The 16,379-nt window shown below is 38.8% G+C and overlaps 1 protein-coding gene across 1 annotated transcript in view; it reads left to right on the top strand.

The window, feature by feature from the left end:
• GNAQ (G protein subunit alpha q) overlaps window positions 1-16,379 on the top strand; it is a 328,961-nt gene that overhangs the window by 231,975 nt on the left and 80,607 nt on the right. Inside the window, exon 4 of the mRNA XM_053575717.1 lies at window positions 13,139-13,267. Within this exon, the coding sequence (XP_053431692.1) occupies window positions 13,139-13,267 (129 nt within the window). The remainder of the gene's footprint in view (window positions 1-13,138; window positions 13,268-16,379) is intronic.

The raw sequence follows: 16,379 nt of genomic DNA, 5'->3' as shown, positions 1-16,379 counted from the left end.
CTCTTCCAGGAATGTTTAGTACTCTAGATGAGTGCCCAGCAGCCAGGCTGCCTCGCCTCCCTCCCACTGTCAGGAGGCCTGAGGATGAGAGTCACTTTTTTCTTCTCTACCTTAGTCGTAGGCACTTTACTTTTGGGACCTGTGGCATCGTGGAGTCATTCATTTACTACTGTCTTCCACACATCTCTCCGGTGTAGTCGGAGCAGATGCTCCATGAACTGCAGAGGCAGCACTGGCAAAGATGCAGGTCCTGTGTACTGAGCACCACGAATTCCCAGTATTGAATTCATTTTCACAAAATAACTCAGAGTGATTCCTTTCTCTATGTTGGAGACAGGTATTTCCTCTTTTCCTGACTTTGTGTGTACTTTCCCCTGGTGTTTTTCAGTATTTTGTCTTTTTCCTCTTTATATTCATATGGGGTTTCCATGTTGTTGTTTCTGTCTTTAAAATAAAACATACATCACTGATTTTCCAAACCTCATTTCTTATTCGATATCACCACCTTACAAAATGCTTTCTAAACTTAGGACCAACTTCTGTGAGTGCTAACTATCTCTGGTGGCAGGTCTTCAGTTTAGATTTAGGGGATGAAAAGACATCTAATCTCTAGAATGTGAGACTCAGGACCTGCCACACACATCTGCTTAAAAGTCACAGCATAGTCCCTGTTCTCTCCAGAACCCTGCTGGTTGTGAGAGTCAGTGCAAGCCAGTTACCAAGCATACTGAGAACAGAGTATGCTTGTAAATATCTTCTTTTCTATCTGATGATCCTCTGTTCATCCTTTAAGATTCAACTCACAAGTCACCTTCCATGAAAACTTTGCCCAGCACCAATGGCAGTAAGTCACTGTGTCATCTACCTTAACACTTTATACATATCTGTCGTATTTGTTGTCACATTCATTAAAGTATCTCTCTTCCACCCTCAGTTCCTAACAGTGACTGCTCACAAATGTCTGTTTGACCTTCACAAGTGGTGTTTTAAATAACATAATAGATGGATAATTTTCACTATTTTAATGACTGTGGTAAAAGCACTGTTTCTTTTTGATACCATCTCATAGATGAACTATGACATTTCGGAGCTGAAGACATTCAAGTCTTTTTTCCTGCTTCTGTTGAACGCCTGAGATGTGAAAAGCTCTATTATGAAAAACAATAATATAGCTGCCATTCACTGAATTTTTAGTATCTGTTAGATTCTGTGCTTTGTCATTTACATGCATTATTTCATTCAATCTTCAAAACCACCCACAGTAGTAGATATTTCTTAGTATTCCTATCTAACAGAGGAGGAAACTAGGTCTCAGACTGAGTATGGTTACATAATTAGTAAGTGACAGAAGTAGGAGTTGAACTCACATTTGTTTATTTCAGAGCCTGTGTTTTTGAACACTGTAAAATACACCCTCACAGAGGATGGATGGATGGATGGTTGGAAGGAAGATATATATAAATGATTGATAGTTGTTAAATAGATACATAGATGATAGATGAATTGATAGGCAAATACTTGTTTTATAAGTCACCATAAAAGGTACAAATTTTATGTTTTCTACAGGTAGTTTCACATGTATAAGGTCAGGAGGGAAAAGTTACATAGAATTTACTAGAAAACATAGCTATGTTTAGCTGAGCATCAGTTATCCCTGCTAACGTAGAAGATGTTCTAAGTTATAGATAATTTAGAAAGGCTGTTTATTTTAATCCTTCTCTCCGCCCCACCACACACTCCACCAAATTACTGGAACCAATAAGAAGGACATGATAAAATGATTCGAGTGTCGTTTTTTTCTACTTTGATTAGCCAACTTAACTATCATAATAAGCAATCAGATGGCTGAAAGGACAGGCAGCGATGATAGAAACAAGGAGATGGTAAGTACCAGGTAATGAATAAGCAGCATGGAATAAGTTTCCAATTGGCTTTAATTTGGTGAATTCTTCCAACTCTATTTAATAAAAGATTAAAAAGCATTCTAAGATCTTGGAGAGTTTTGTAGATTCCTATATCAACTTCTCCATTATTGATAAAAAAAGCTTGAGGGCTCTGAATATGTTTAGATAAAGAGCACAATAAACAGATGGCTGTAGGTTTACTTTTTTCCCCTAGGGCTCACCACCTGCTTTAATATACTGAGACATCAGATCAAATGAGTTCACTGTGTACAGTACCAAAAGCTCCCCGATGTTAGCGAGAGAACACAAATCTCAATCATGCTGCAGGCTTTGGCTAAAGACTGCTCTATCCGCATTCATCCTGAGAGACCAAATAATTTCTAATTCCACTTTACTGAAGTCCGCTCCAGAAAGTTTGGTAGATCAGACACCTTCTTGAAATTTCCACATGATCCAAAGTCCATAAGGCCAAAGTGCATTAATAACTTGGCTTTTGGGCGTAAGTCAGTAATAGAAGTTTCTTAAAAACTCATGCTCAAATTTTTAACCACATCGGATTATGACCCTGTGCCCATATATTATGTACCATGTTGAATTTAAAATGCAAAAAGTAAATCAGAAACTCAAGAAAAAAAAAAAAGGCACAGAGGTAGATTAGTAGATCTTCCTGATTTAGGGCCAAATCTTTGAGGAAGAAGTACCTTGCTAAAAGTTGCTAATAAGTCAAACATTTTAATCTCACTGTGTATTGGTTTGGCTCTTGTAGCCATCCCGACCTTCCTCTTTATCTGATGATTTTAAAATAAGTTTAAACCTGCTCCAGGCTTTTGAAGACAGATAAGACCATCTATCATGAGAATATTAGGTCATAGTACAGCTGTCTAAGTAAGCCTCACTTTCCTCAGCCATGGCATGTGATATGTAATCTTTAAATTCTCCTCCTAAATTCTGAAGCCCTTTGATTCTACTACAGAAGACTACCTTTATCTGAAAAATCATTATCCTGTGAAGTCAAGTGGAAGCCGGAATCCCCCAAATTTACCTGGAAACGGAATGAACAGGAAAATTATTCTTGACTTGTTTAAATTACTAAAAATGCTATCTTTATCTCAGAAGAAGGCATTGATCTTGTTTCCTCCTTCTTTAAGAATGACAATAACAACATGGGGTCTCATTCTGTTCATATTTACTTGTTTTGTTATCTATTCAGCCACATCTCCTAATAACCTTTTGCAGGAGTAAACAAACCAAAAAAATCCCCCAAAACAAAGAAAAATCGTGTTGTCCATAGTGAACTGTGATGATTCTAAGATGTGATCTTTATCATTTCCTTTTTCAGAATGCTTTTAGGGTTGAAAATATAAGGCTTAGATGTGTTGACTAACCTTCTAACCTTCAACTGAGAGAAGGAGCAGGGAAAGGGGGTGAGGTTGGGCTGTCTGCCAGTCATCCCTCTGCCTGAAGGGCAAAATGGGTTTGGAAGGTAGGCTCATCCTGTCAGTTCTCTGGTTGCTCACATTTTAGCACTTGGCCTCTTTCAGGAGTTTGGCCTCTTTATTGGCCTTGCCAGCCGCTTTATTCACGATGGTGATGTGACCAGCTAAAGATGCAGGTACTGTAGAACAGGGATTGGCAAATTTGGCCTGCTGCCTGTTTTTACAAATAAAGTTTTAGTGGAATACATTCATGTTCATCCATTTACGTATTGTCTATACCTGCCTTGCACCCAATGAGAAAGTCACACACGCTGCACACTTACAGACACACAGGTAAATTTCGATCCCCACTTAGAGAAGAAGAATGAATATTGAAAGGCAAGCAGAACTCTGCTTCTACCAGTTAGATAGAACCTAGCTAGCTTAAGACTGTCATCTCTCAACTCTGAGATAAGTTTCAGAGTCCTGAGAGAGAAGGATGCTCCTTCATCAGTGTTCCTTCATGGGTCCTCTGGAAATGTTACTTTGTACAATAAAACTTTTGGTAGGAAGCAAACAGCAGGGAGCTCTAGGTTGTATTCCCCAACACTACCTCTAAGACCCACACAAAGAGTGTCTGGCATTAAAGAAGATGGTCTAAGTGACCAGAAATGTCCATTGCAGTGATCTGTCCCCCAAGTGCGAGGATTATGTCTCCTGTATCTTGGCTTTTTGCCTCATCGTAGTACCTGGTAGTACTGTGTTGCGGTGGGTTAAGGAGAATGGAATAGGACTTAAGGATCAGTTGAAGCAAAGGTAGGATGGATGGGCTTTCCTAAGGGCCCTGATAGAACATGGACCTGACCAGAAGACACCCCACATCCTGAGTGTGTGAGCTGAGGAACTTTGCCATCTTCAGGTAACATGACTATGTTTCCTTTTTAACTCTCCACATACCAAGACAGCCACCTTAGGCCACTGATCGGCTGACTCTGATGTTCTGATTCATGAATTGAATTTTGATCAATAATTAGTTCATGTTAAGTAAAGTTGGTATGAACAGCTTCTCAGACCTGATCATCCTTGTCAAAATCAAGGTTCTGATCCTATAGAACCAATATCCAAGTAAAGATGACACAACCACATCAGACCTGCTTAAATCAGTGGCCTTTTGCTCATGAGTAACTCTTGACCGCAGTCACTTAGGATCCACGTCATATCTGCATTGTTCTATGGTCATAGCACATTTGGCTTCGTTGCTAGAATACAAGCTCCTTTGTGTCCTTTTTTCTCTGTGGTTCACTCTCACTGCTAAGCATAGTACCTAGCTCATTGTAGGCTTTCTGTCAAGGTTGTTGAATGAATAATAAAAGAACAAGGAACTTTTGCGACTTTCCTAACTTCCCATCTCTTTTCTCTCTTCTTTTCTGCCTATTCAAGTCCCATTCTGTACGCAGTGTATCTCATCCCCTACCTCTTTTGTATGCTATTCTCTAGTGACTACAGTTTGTAATCATCTCTCCCTTCTTATTACATTCATAGTTAGCAGCTCACAATTTGGCACTTAATTGTTTCTTAATTGATTCATCGGTGCTCACTTTGCTTCCCAGGTAGCCTGATGTCCCTAAGGGTAAGGAATATATTTTAATGTATTTTATACTAGCTTCCTACACGCTGCAGTAGAATTCTGTCCCCTTCTGTCCTACACACTGCAGTAGAATTCAGCGTGTAAGATTCCAAATAAATAGGTGTCGATTAACTGAATTAGGCACTACTAGCACATTTCAAGACAAGTAGACTGGAATAAAAAGTAGCCTTCAAGTGTTTCTTGATGTTTTAGAATTGTATCAGCATTAGTGAATAGCTTTGAAAGTTATCATATATAAAAGATGAATAAATCTAGCCGGGCGTTGTGGCGGGTGCCTGTAGTCCCAGCTACTTGGGAGGCTGAGGCAAGAGAATCGCTTAAGCCCAGGAGTTGGAGGTTGCTGTGAGCTGTGTGAGGCCACGGCACTCTACCGAGGGCCATAAAGTGAGACTCTGTCTCTACAAAAAAAAAAAAAAAGATGAATAAATCCAAATAGGCAAATTGAAAAAGGCCTCTTTCTTCCTTCTCCTTTCTCTCTGCCCTGTTTCTTTCTGTCTGCTACTCTTGTTTTGGTTTTGGTTTTAATTACAAGGTTAACTTACTTGTTTGAGCACTACCCCTGAGAATCTATTGCTGTGAGCCCAGTCCTGTCCCTGACTCTGGTGTCTGTCTGACAGGAGACATAGTTGTCTGACCCCTTCCTGTCTGGCATTAGACATTTGGAATAACTTTCCATATATAACATTCCTAAGATTCTGACACTACTTACCAAATGCAGTGATAGAATCTTTTTGGGAGGTATTTAAATTAGTTTTTAAAATCTGATTTTCTAAATTGGGTTAGTTTTGGGCCTCCCTGGAACAGTTTTCATAAACAGGATTATAACCTACCTGCTACCACCAAGTGATCCTTGTTTTAAACAAATTTAGTATGGAAAAAAAATAACTTCTTATGAACAAAATATCTGTAGTAAGTGTTGGGCCTCCTTGAATTCGAAGCATGGAGTGCCAGGTATTGAAGAGAAAAAAGGAAACTTGATTTGCCCTCCACAAAATGAGCTCTTTAGGAGATGGAAGTATTTATGCCCTGAGCAATCTGTGTGTTAACCAGCCTAACCAGATTACCACTGGGGCTCCTATCAGCAGTAGGATCTGCAAGATGAAGGAGGGACTAGAGTGGGTGATGGCACCAAAACTTTTACTTGACTGTCCCCACAGGACAGCGGTTTTGCACAACTATTACTTCTCCAGTTTTTTAAGGTCACTTTATAATTTTTTCACGTTTTTTCTTTAGATCTTTGTGGTCATAGAGCCACTGTAAGGTAACTGTTTGTTTCTGATTTCTCCTTAGCCTCTACTGCCTTTGACACTGTCAAATACGATCTCATGGCATGATCTAGCTTTCAGCTCCCCAAAGGCCTTTCCTCTCACAATGAGGTCTTCTTAATTTTTTTTTTTTTTAATGAAATTGCCCTAGTTTTTCTAACCTTCTTTTCAATAATTAAAAATCTGGAAGCTTATCTGGAATCATTTTCTGTGCTCCTAACTTCATCTTAATATTTGACTTGAACTGTAAATGCAGTCTTTCGGTAGGAGTCATTTGACTTGAACTGTAAATGCAGTCATTCAGTAGGGATGAAGAGTGCCCAACACACACCCCATAGCATGCTATGTTAAATACCCCAAGGTGCTCTTTTCTTTCTTTCCTTCTCTTTCTTTCTTTTCTTTCTCTCACTTTCTCTCTCTCTCTCTCTCTCTCTCTCTCTCTCTCTCCTGGTTGGATTTGCACCAAATGTCAGAGGAGTCTTTTTTTCACTTACTGTTGCAGATACTGTTCCCTTTTGGTATAACTGCCCCCATCCCCACCCTTCCTTTCTCTCTCTCTTTCTTTCTTTCCTTACTTCCCTTCCTCCCCTCCCCCCCCCCCCTTCTTTTCTTTCTTTCCAGGGTCTCACACTGTTGCCCAGGCTACAGTGCAGTGGCTACTCACAGGTGTGATTACTGAACTCCTGGGCTCAAGCAATCCTCCTGCTTCAGCTCCCTAAATAGCTAGAACTACAGGCGCATGCCACCTTGCTCAGCCTATAAAATTTGTCTAACCCTAGTTATAATGGGATATATTTCACTTGTCAAATCATATTCTCTAAATTTTGTTCTATCTTCCTTTCATTAAAACAAACAAAAAAATCCCTCCCACAATGCTTGAATTTTTAATTTCTATTCTGTTCTTGGCTTAGATTTCAATTACCCTCCTTATCAGAGGTGGTAAGGATATTTTTTTATTTTAAAAATATTTCTAAATGTAAGTTTTCATTACATGTCAAACTGGAGCATAAATTAAATTTCAAGGTCAAATCAAAACTATTATTGACAAATTGTCAAAATTAAGGAATAATTGGAATCTTTTTATAAAGCATATTCAAGAGAGAAAATGGCATATTTAATTTGATGTGGGCATATTACTTTAGTGACGGTTGAGCTTCTTTCATACATTTTTAATCATTTAAAGTAGTAGATTATATCCTATTTCTGAATTTATTTTTCTACAACCAGAGATTATTGTGAAGTTAAATGTATAAAGAATTTAGCTATTGCAAGGTATAATCTAATAGATATGATTTCCTTAAATCTTTCATATAATCGATTCATACTACAGAAGGATGTTTTGTGGATTATCACCAAGGATTAGAGACTATTCCAATAAGTTCCTGGAAAATTACTATACCCCAAATATGGAAATGTTGGCCAGGCCTGGTGGCGCATGCCTGTAATCCTAGCACTCTGAGAGGCCAAGGCAGGTGAATTCCTTAAGCTCAGAGGTTGGAGACCAGCCTAAGTAAGAATCAGACCCCATCTATATTTAAAAATAGAAAAACTAGTCTGTTACTTGGAGGATCACTTGAGCCCAGCAATTCGAGGTTGCTTTGAGCTGTGATACCATGGTACTCTAGTCAGGGACAACAGAGTGAGACTCTATTTCAAAAAGCTCACCAAAATATAGCAGTATTCATCCATTCCTAATAAGTTCTACCATTTTTCTTTTTTATGTAACCATTTTCTTCCCACAGGTTGCTAAACTCTTTCCAGGCTGGCATCATGACCAATGAATGAATCTTCATATCCTTAGCATCTACAATAACGTCATGGTCAAACTATGTTGTTGAGTTCCAAATGACTCTGCATTTTGTTCATAGTAGGAAAGGAATTGTTGAAATATTACTACACAAGTCTGCTTATCCCCTCACTTTTCATTGAAACCATCAAAAACCTATGTCTTTCATTAAAGAGATTGTGTTACAGATATCTTGATAAGATCTTACCTCCTCATCACTGAGTTACAATTTTAAGGCCCGAAAGCTTGAAACTGATGAATATAAAATGGGCATACAATTATATCATTTTGTGGCCAGGACCCAAAAAACAGCCTAAAGTACATTACTAAAGAAGTTAAACAAATAATGCCTTTCCTTTCCATGTTGCCTTTAAATTTATCAGAGGCATATTGATACAGAATTTAGTTATTACATAAAGTAGGCCGGTAATAGCCAGAGAGGTAGATACATTAAGATGAGTGTACCTGCCTATACCTATATTTTTTCCTAAAAGCTGTAACCTGCCCTGACCAATACAGCCTTTTCCATAAAACAGTTTTAATTTGGGTCACGTGTTGAGCATCTGCTGTGTCCTGGGCCCTGACTACCAAATGTGAAAGCTATAGCTGCCTGGACAAGTATATGGAAGAATGTTGAGTTTTGGGGTCTTTTTGAATCAAATTATCAATTACCAAATGTCTCATTGCAATGGAAAATCATTAAATCCCCATGGATGAACTGGAATAAGTTGACGTTAAGCAGTTAAACCTCCTGCTTTCTAATATACCCTAAACATGGCTTGTCTAGGACCCATATACTTAATAAGTTCTAGTTAGACCATGGGAGCTTTCTTTCCCTGACATCAGCAGAGAGCTACTGCCAGACACTTGTTACACATACATTGCCTTGGAAATGTACCTGTGCTTGTCACCATAGCAACACCCTTGCGAATGACCTCAGCAGCCACTCAGAATCATTCCTACAAAACAAATTATGTCTATAATTAACTCTCTGGATTTACTCTGCCATATAAATTTGTTTAGACCACACTGTTTCTTTTTAAAAGGTTAAATGAATGGAATAATCCAACGTGAACCCATCCCCCATATTCCACCAAAATTGTTCTTTGGAATATGAAGTGCTTCAATGGAAAGTAGAATTCAGATCAAAGATTCTATTATTTTTTTCTCAAAATGTGAGAATGACCAGCAAATGATGCTCTAGTTTTATCATGCTATACCTCCATTTCTAAGGGAATAGAGTGACTTTTTTTCCCTTAGCAAACCTGAAATGCAAATAGTGCTGTGAATCCCTTCCTCTGAGTCCAGTGAGCCCGAAATAAGGAGAAGATTGACAGTAGGAGGGGGTGCTTCGGGGGTGTAAGGTAGAAGCTCTTCACACTGGCTCCTTCTTTGCAGTGAAAAATGAAATGCTTAGTTGTCTACACGTTTTTCTTGCTTCACAAATTGTCTGTGATGCATCTTCAGTCCTAGGCAGCTTCTAAGGCATACAGACTTCCCTCTAGGAGAAAATGGTCTTTTGTTTGGTTAGGGGGGTTATTGTAGGGGTGGTTTTGTTTTTGTTTGCCTTGTTTTGGGGTTTGGGGGTTTGTTTTGGTTCTAGTTGATGTATGTTGCAACTAGCAGAGCTAGATGGAGGTCCTTTCAACCTTTTTCTTTTGTTAAACTAGATTAATTAACTGTTTTACTATCCTAAGTGAGGTGAGCCTTTCTCTCTACCACCCAACTGAGGCAAAGCAAAGAGAATGTCAAGTAAAAGCTCTAGTAGAGTGTTTGCCATGACACATGTTGATACCTGGCAGTGAACGGACAGAGCCTGGCAGGCACCAAGTGCTCAGCATTAGTTAGCTGTTAGGATGGGATTTTTGCATTCTCTATGAACTATATTGCCATTGAAAAGGAGAAAAAGAAAGATGAGGAGGAAAAGGTATTCTTGCAATTATGGATGTTTTAGATATTCAGCTAATATCTTCCTGGATTTATGGACAGATACCACTGACAGGTTTTTTTCTGGTAGACTCTAAGCCCTTGTAAGTGGTTTTTTAGTTGCTGGTGTGCACCCTGATTCCCTCTTACCTGAGCATGTTTTCCAGGGAGCTTAGTTCTTCCTTCTAAATTGGAGATACACTATCCAACTTCCTGCTGAGCAGTGTGACAGGTAATTTCCCCCTTCATGCGCTGGTTCTTTAAATTCTCCTGTGCAAACTACACATCTGTGTTTTAAAATGAAATGGCAACAAGAACTCTGTTTGGTTCATCTTCAGGAAACAGAAAGCCACAATTTTCCTCTACCATAGGACACCATAGCACCTTATATAAAAGAGTTAGCAACCTCCTGTTCTGACTAATGTGTATGGCAGAAATGGTTTGTTGGGCAACATATTTCTGAGCAAACATGCCGGTGTAAACTTAAAGTTCTTTGATTTCTATGAAATACTCATAAGTTCTTATATACAATAGTTGAATAAATAGTGATCTGTGGATTTCAAAATACATGTTCAGGTTTTTTTTTTTTTTTTTTTTTTTTTTTTGTAGAGACAGAGTCTCACTGTACCGCCCTCAGGTAAAGTGCCGTGGCGTCACACGGCTCACAGCAACCTCTAACTCTTGGGCTTACGCGATTCTCTTGCCTCAGCCTCCCAAGCAGCTGGGACTACAGGCGCCCGCCACAACGCCCGGCTATTTTTTGTTGCAGTTTGGCCGGGGCTGGGTTTGAACCCGCCACCCTCGGCATATGGGGCCGGCGCCCTACTCACTGAGCCACAGGCGCCGCCCCATGTTCAGGTTTTTTAAATCAAGGACCTGATAAGGTAGAAAACTCCATCTACACGGAGTAGCCAGTTGATTTTGTATATATGAGCTAACTTCATCTGTAGACTGAAATACAGATCAATTCCAAGATCCTGAGTGCATAACTCTATCAGAGGACTTCAAGGCCATGCCAAGATATTTACTAAAGTTTTGGGTACAGGCCAGTTTTGCATTTCCTTCCTGCCTTTCACACCAGTATTCCACCAGCCTCCCCTTCTTTGTCCTCAGGCCAGTTCTATACTAATTAAAGATACCAGACTGGCTCCTACTAATCAGTAGAGAGCTAATTTCCAGCTAAAGAAATAGATGTATTCAAGATAAGGCCTCTAGAATATAGCATAGTTGATTTGCAGTAGGAATTTCTGGGCTGCTACTCTTTTGTTTTAAAAAATTGATACCATCAAAGAGGCAGTAATTTTCTGGGTCAAAATCAGACTACCATTTTATGATTCTGTGACTCTCACAGACTTAACATAATATTTCTTTTAAACACTCAGTTTCAAATTTAAGGGTATCATTTGAATAGACATACTACTGGTAAGGACAGTGCTTAAATGATGCTAAAGCTATTGTCTCAGCATCGGAAATCCAGGCAGCTAGCCAGGAAATATCCATTACCTCAAAACTCACTGTCTCTTGTTCGTGGGCATAAGAATTGAAGATCTAACTTTTTCCAATTCTCTTAACGTTTCCACCTTTTCTTTAATCTTGTTCACAAGTTAGGTACTCTGTTGTATGTGCCTTGTGTACACCTTGAAGTCGTGTGTTTTGAAACCATGTCCCTGCTCCATCCTCTCCAGGGCAAAGGGGAGCATGGTGCTCCATGACATCAGGGAGGTACCACTCAGAACGGTCATTTTCACCCTGTTGTCATCAATTCTATCAAATGATGTCATTCTCAACATTCCAAATTACTTTTTGTACTTTGAGAGAACAGAATGTGAATGGAATAAAAGGTTTTCGATATGGCAAAATTACACTGAAGGAGAACATAGGAGTGGCTGCCGGGGTTGGGACTGGCAGGGGTAACAGGCAGTTTCTTTGTGGTGATAGAACGGTTCTGGGTCCTCATTGTGGTGTGACATGAATCCCTACATATGATAACATTTTATAAGACTAGATACCCTCCACCCCATTACATACTTGGCCCTCCATCTCTGTGGGTTCCAAATTCATGAATTCAACCAACCACTGATTGAAAATATTCAGAAAAAAATTGCATCTCTGCTGAACATGTATACACTTTTTTCTTACTATTCTCTAAACACTGCAGGATAACAGCTATTTAGCATTTCCAAGTATTACAAGAAATTTGGAAAATGATTTAGAGAGAATACACATAGATTATATATGAAAATATTGCTTCATTTTACATCAAGGACTTGAGCATCTACTCATTTTCGATATCTGTGAGAGGTCCTAGAATCAGTCCCCCATAAACACTGGAGGGTAACTGCACATACACACACATTATGGGTGCATGTAACATTCAAATTAGATCTGTAGTTAAGTTAATAGTATTGTATCAATGTCAGTCTCCTTATTTGGGTAATATTCTGTGATTATATAGGATATTGTCATTAGGGGAAGCTGGGTGAAGAATATTAGGTGAATTCTCTAATATTTTTGCAGCTTCTAATGAGTCTAAAATTATTTCAAAACAAAATGATTTTTAAGGGATATGAAAGTATCGTATAACCAGATGAATTTAGGGTTAGGGTTGTGAGGACTAAACGTTCAGACTCTCTGACTCTCTGACCTGTTATTATTGCAGTAACTAGAAATCTTGTGATTTCACATTAATCGTAAGTGACTTAGGCTTATACCTAATTACGAGTGACAGAATTCAAGGCATGGTATCTTGTCTTCTGTTAAGGGAATAAGGAAATTCATTCCAGGAAAAAACTGATATTGTTCTACCAACTAGTCAAAAAAAAAAAAAAAAAGTATTCTGACTTTATGTGTAACTTTATTATCTCAAAAACTATTTGTTTTAATCTCCTGCTTTACCAACTGGAACTGCTAAATAAGTAGACTGTGGGAACTAATTTGAATTTCTTTTCCTTCTTCTCCCTGCCCTGGGTATAGGGAATCTTCCTGATGAGGTGTTGGTAATCCACAGACAACTTTCCTCTGCGTGATTGAAGGTTGACTTTAATCTTTCTTTCCCCCAAACTTTTGTAGCACTTTCTGGCTTTTTTCTTTCTCTTCTTCACTTCTCTTTTTGGGTTCATTTTTGCCCGTCTCTTTCCGTAGACAGACTTGGTGTGATTGTCACTGACATTCTCATTGTGTCTTCCTTTCTCCAGCTATCTTAATGACTTGGACCGCGTAGCTGACCCTGCCTACCTGCCTACGCAACAAGATGTGCTTAGAGTTCGAGTCCCCACCACAGGGATCATCGAATATCCCTTTGACTTACAAAGTGTCATTTTCAGGTAGTAACTGAGTTCATAAAACTCACTTTGCAGCTTTTATATCTTGAGTAGAATTGGTAAACTATAAATATTGAAATCATGTTTATACTTTAAGACAATATAGCGTTTATACTAATTATTATCATTGTTACACAAATGATATAAAGAGGAAGCAGCAGAAAGATATACTGGAGTTTTTCCTTTCAACTTAAATGACCAAGAAACCATTAAGAGTTCAGTTTGCTTGTGGTTGAACAAAATCAGGTGCTAATTAGAATTATTTTTGGAATCTCTTTAAACGTGAGGATAATGGATATATTCTTAGAATTATTTAAGATATGAATGATTCTATAACCTTGTCAGTAATAGAAATTATATGTTGTTGGAAACTTTTCATATTGATGTTTCTTCCAAGTCCACTGGTACCAATGCAAATTTTTCAGTAGTGATAAAAATATGTGACGTTTTACATTCATAAGATAAGTGGCTTCAAAATTTTCGAAGTACATGATTTTGAAAAATCTGTATGTGTCTTTATATAGCAAAATAGAATGAAGTTATATTATATCCTCTTTTACTACAGCTATTTCATCATCAGGATAATACTTTAACAGAAACATTTTTTTTTTTTTTTGCAGTTTCTGGCCGGGGCTGGGTTTGAACCCGCCACCTCTGGCACATGGGGCCAGTGCCCTACTCCTTTGAGCCACAGGCACCACCCACATTCCATCTTTTTTAAGATGAGAAATAATAAACAATACCAATGTACTTTTATTTACTCTTATTATGCAATGATTTGTACTTTTAGTTAGAATACAAATACGTGGTATTTTGAAAAATGAAGCCTGATGAATATTGAATGTAGAGAGCTGAGTTTCTCAGGTGAGCCCATCCCTTTGATGGTGAACATGTCAGTATCAGGTCAGCTCCCTACTGTGTAAACCTACCCTGTGATTCTCCTTAGCTGACCCTCTTTTCCTTGTCAGAGCACTGTATTTAATTCTAACCAATCTCTGCACCTCTGGTCAAATCTGGCCATGGTACACTGTCTTAACAGACACAAACATAACATGGAGGGCATTTTGGAAAAATTCCTGCTCCTCGTTTCTTTTTTTTTGAGATAGAGTCTCACTGTGTCACCCTCTGTAGAATGCCGTGGCATCACAGCTCACAGCAACTTCAAACTCTTTGGCTTAAGCAATTCTTTTGCCTCAGCCTCCTGAGTAGCTGGGACTATAGGCACCTGCCACAACACCCAGCTATTTTTTGGTTACACTTGTCATTGTTGTTTAGCAGGCCCAGGCTGGGCTTAAATCCGCCAGCCTCCGTGTATGTGGCTGGCACCCTACTCACTGAACTACAGGTACCAAGCCCTCAGTTCTTTTATCTATAAAATGGTTGCATTACGTGATCCCCAGGGTTTCCTATGCTCCACCTTACTGTATTTCTCAAGTTTGGGAGTTGTATAACATTTTGAGAATCTGTAATTTGAGACACCCAAATTTCCTTCCTCTTACAACCATGATACAGAATATTTTCAGAAACATAGCAGTTCGTGGGGATTTTTGTCTCATTGCTTCACAGTTAGTGAATTCTAACACCTGAATACTGTTTCATCTTGTTTTTTCCATATTTGGGGCACTAGTTTTGTTTTGTTTTTTTAGAGACAGTCTCACTTTGTTGCCCTCTGTAGAGTGTTGTGGCAACATAGCTCACAGCAACCTCCAGCTCTTGGACTTTGGTGATTCTCTTGCCTCAGCCTCCTGAGTAGGTGGGACTACAGGCGCCCGCCACAAAGCCCGACTATTTTTTGTTGCAGTTTGGCCGGAGCTGAGTCCGAACCTGCCACCCTAGATACATGGGGCCGGTGTCCTACTCACTGAGCCACAGGCACTGCCCGGCATTAGCTTTTGAAGAACATTTTTTGCACTACAATAAAAGTAATGACTTAGTATAATTTCCTGTCACCATCAAAAGCATCTTCTAGGGCCCAGTATGACAGGGTTTGAGGATTTCATAAATATGGAGTGTATTATCCACATGCTGGCATAAAGAAAGAGCCAGTGTTGTAATGTTTCCAAAGACCTAAGAATTCCAATTTTGATGTCCACAGTTCATAGGTCTCCCTAGATGCATTGTGTTACCCCCTAGATCTTTCTCCTGTGCCTTTGAATACTTAGCAGCAGTCACTGGAAGACCCTTGAGTTCTTAGTTTAGGTTTAATACTGGCTGGCAGCAGGATGATACCAGAAACAAAATGCAGTTTTCAACAAATGCTTGAAGAATGCTACTTTAAACCTTTCATTCTCTGAGAGTATTTTCTGCTGTGAACATTGTGTACATTTCAGTCAAGATATGGATTCAAAACTTAGAAGAAACTTTGATTCTTTCATTCTCTGAGAGTATTTTCTGCTGTGAACATTGTGTACATTTCAGTCAAGATATGGATTCAAAACTTAGAAGAAACTTTGATTCAGTACCAAGCACGGCTAGATATTTTTATACATGTTATTACTCAAATCAGTGTCGGTGTTGGTTTCTGAGCAGCAGCTGAGCACAGAATTGGTATATTCAAAAACAAACTCTTGAAATGGTTCAAATGATGGCCTCTGTGAGGCCCCTTGTAGCACCTTGATGTTTTATACAGCACTTGCCTTCCAGCTGGTTAGCAAGTTGATTTGTGCACAGGGCTAATTGTGCCAAGTTATCTGGCATGACTGGACCTGTCCCATACTGTTACTGGTATTGGAAGGAAAAAACAATCCAAAATGCTTACTTAGCCTATTGGTAAAGAATCATTGTGGGTTGTGTTTGTAGTTAGTTAAAGCATCGTATGATGCTCCTTACGTTGAAATATATAGAACCTCGTATCTTTGAAACGCATGTGCAGTCGCTTCTAGTGTCTTAAGATATACATAAGGATCTTTGTTCTGATTTTAATGGAAAAGAAACAAGTTCAGCATTTGCTAGGAGGGCTTAACACAAAACTCGATCTGCCTCTTCAGTGTTTATTTAAATAAATATCATTTTTCTCAGCAGAGATAAGGATATTTTTTACAAAAAGTTAAAATTTTCGGACACATCTGGTAACTTTCTAATAACTACAATGATTTATTACCCAGAATGTCTTGAC

The sequence above is a fragment of the Nycticebus coucang genome, chromosome 2 (assembly GCF_027406575.1).
Source record: "Nycticebus coucang isolate mNycCou1 chromosome 2, mNycCou1.pri, whole genome shotgun sequence".
NCBI classification, from domain to species: Eukaryota; Metazoa; Chordata; class Mammalia; order Primates; family Lorisidae; genus Nycticebus; species Nycticebus coucang.
Note: the sequence above shows the minus strand (reverse complement) of the source record. Positions and strands in the feature narration are given on the sequence as shown.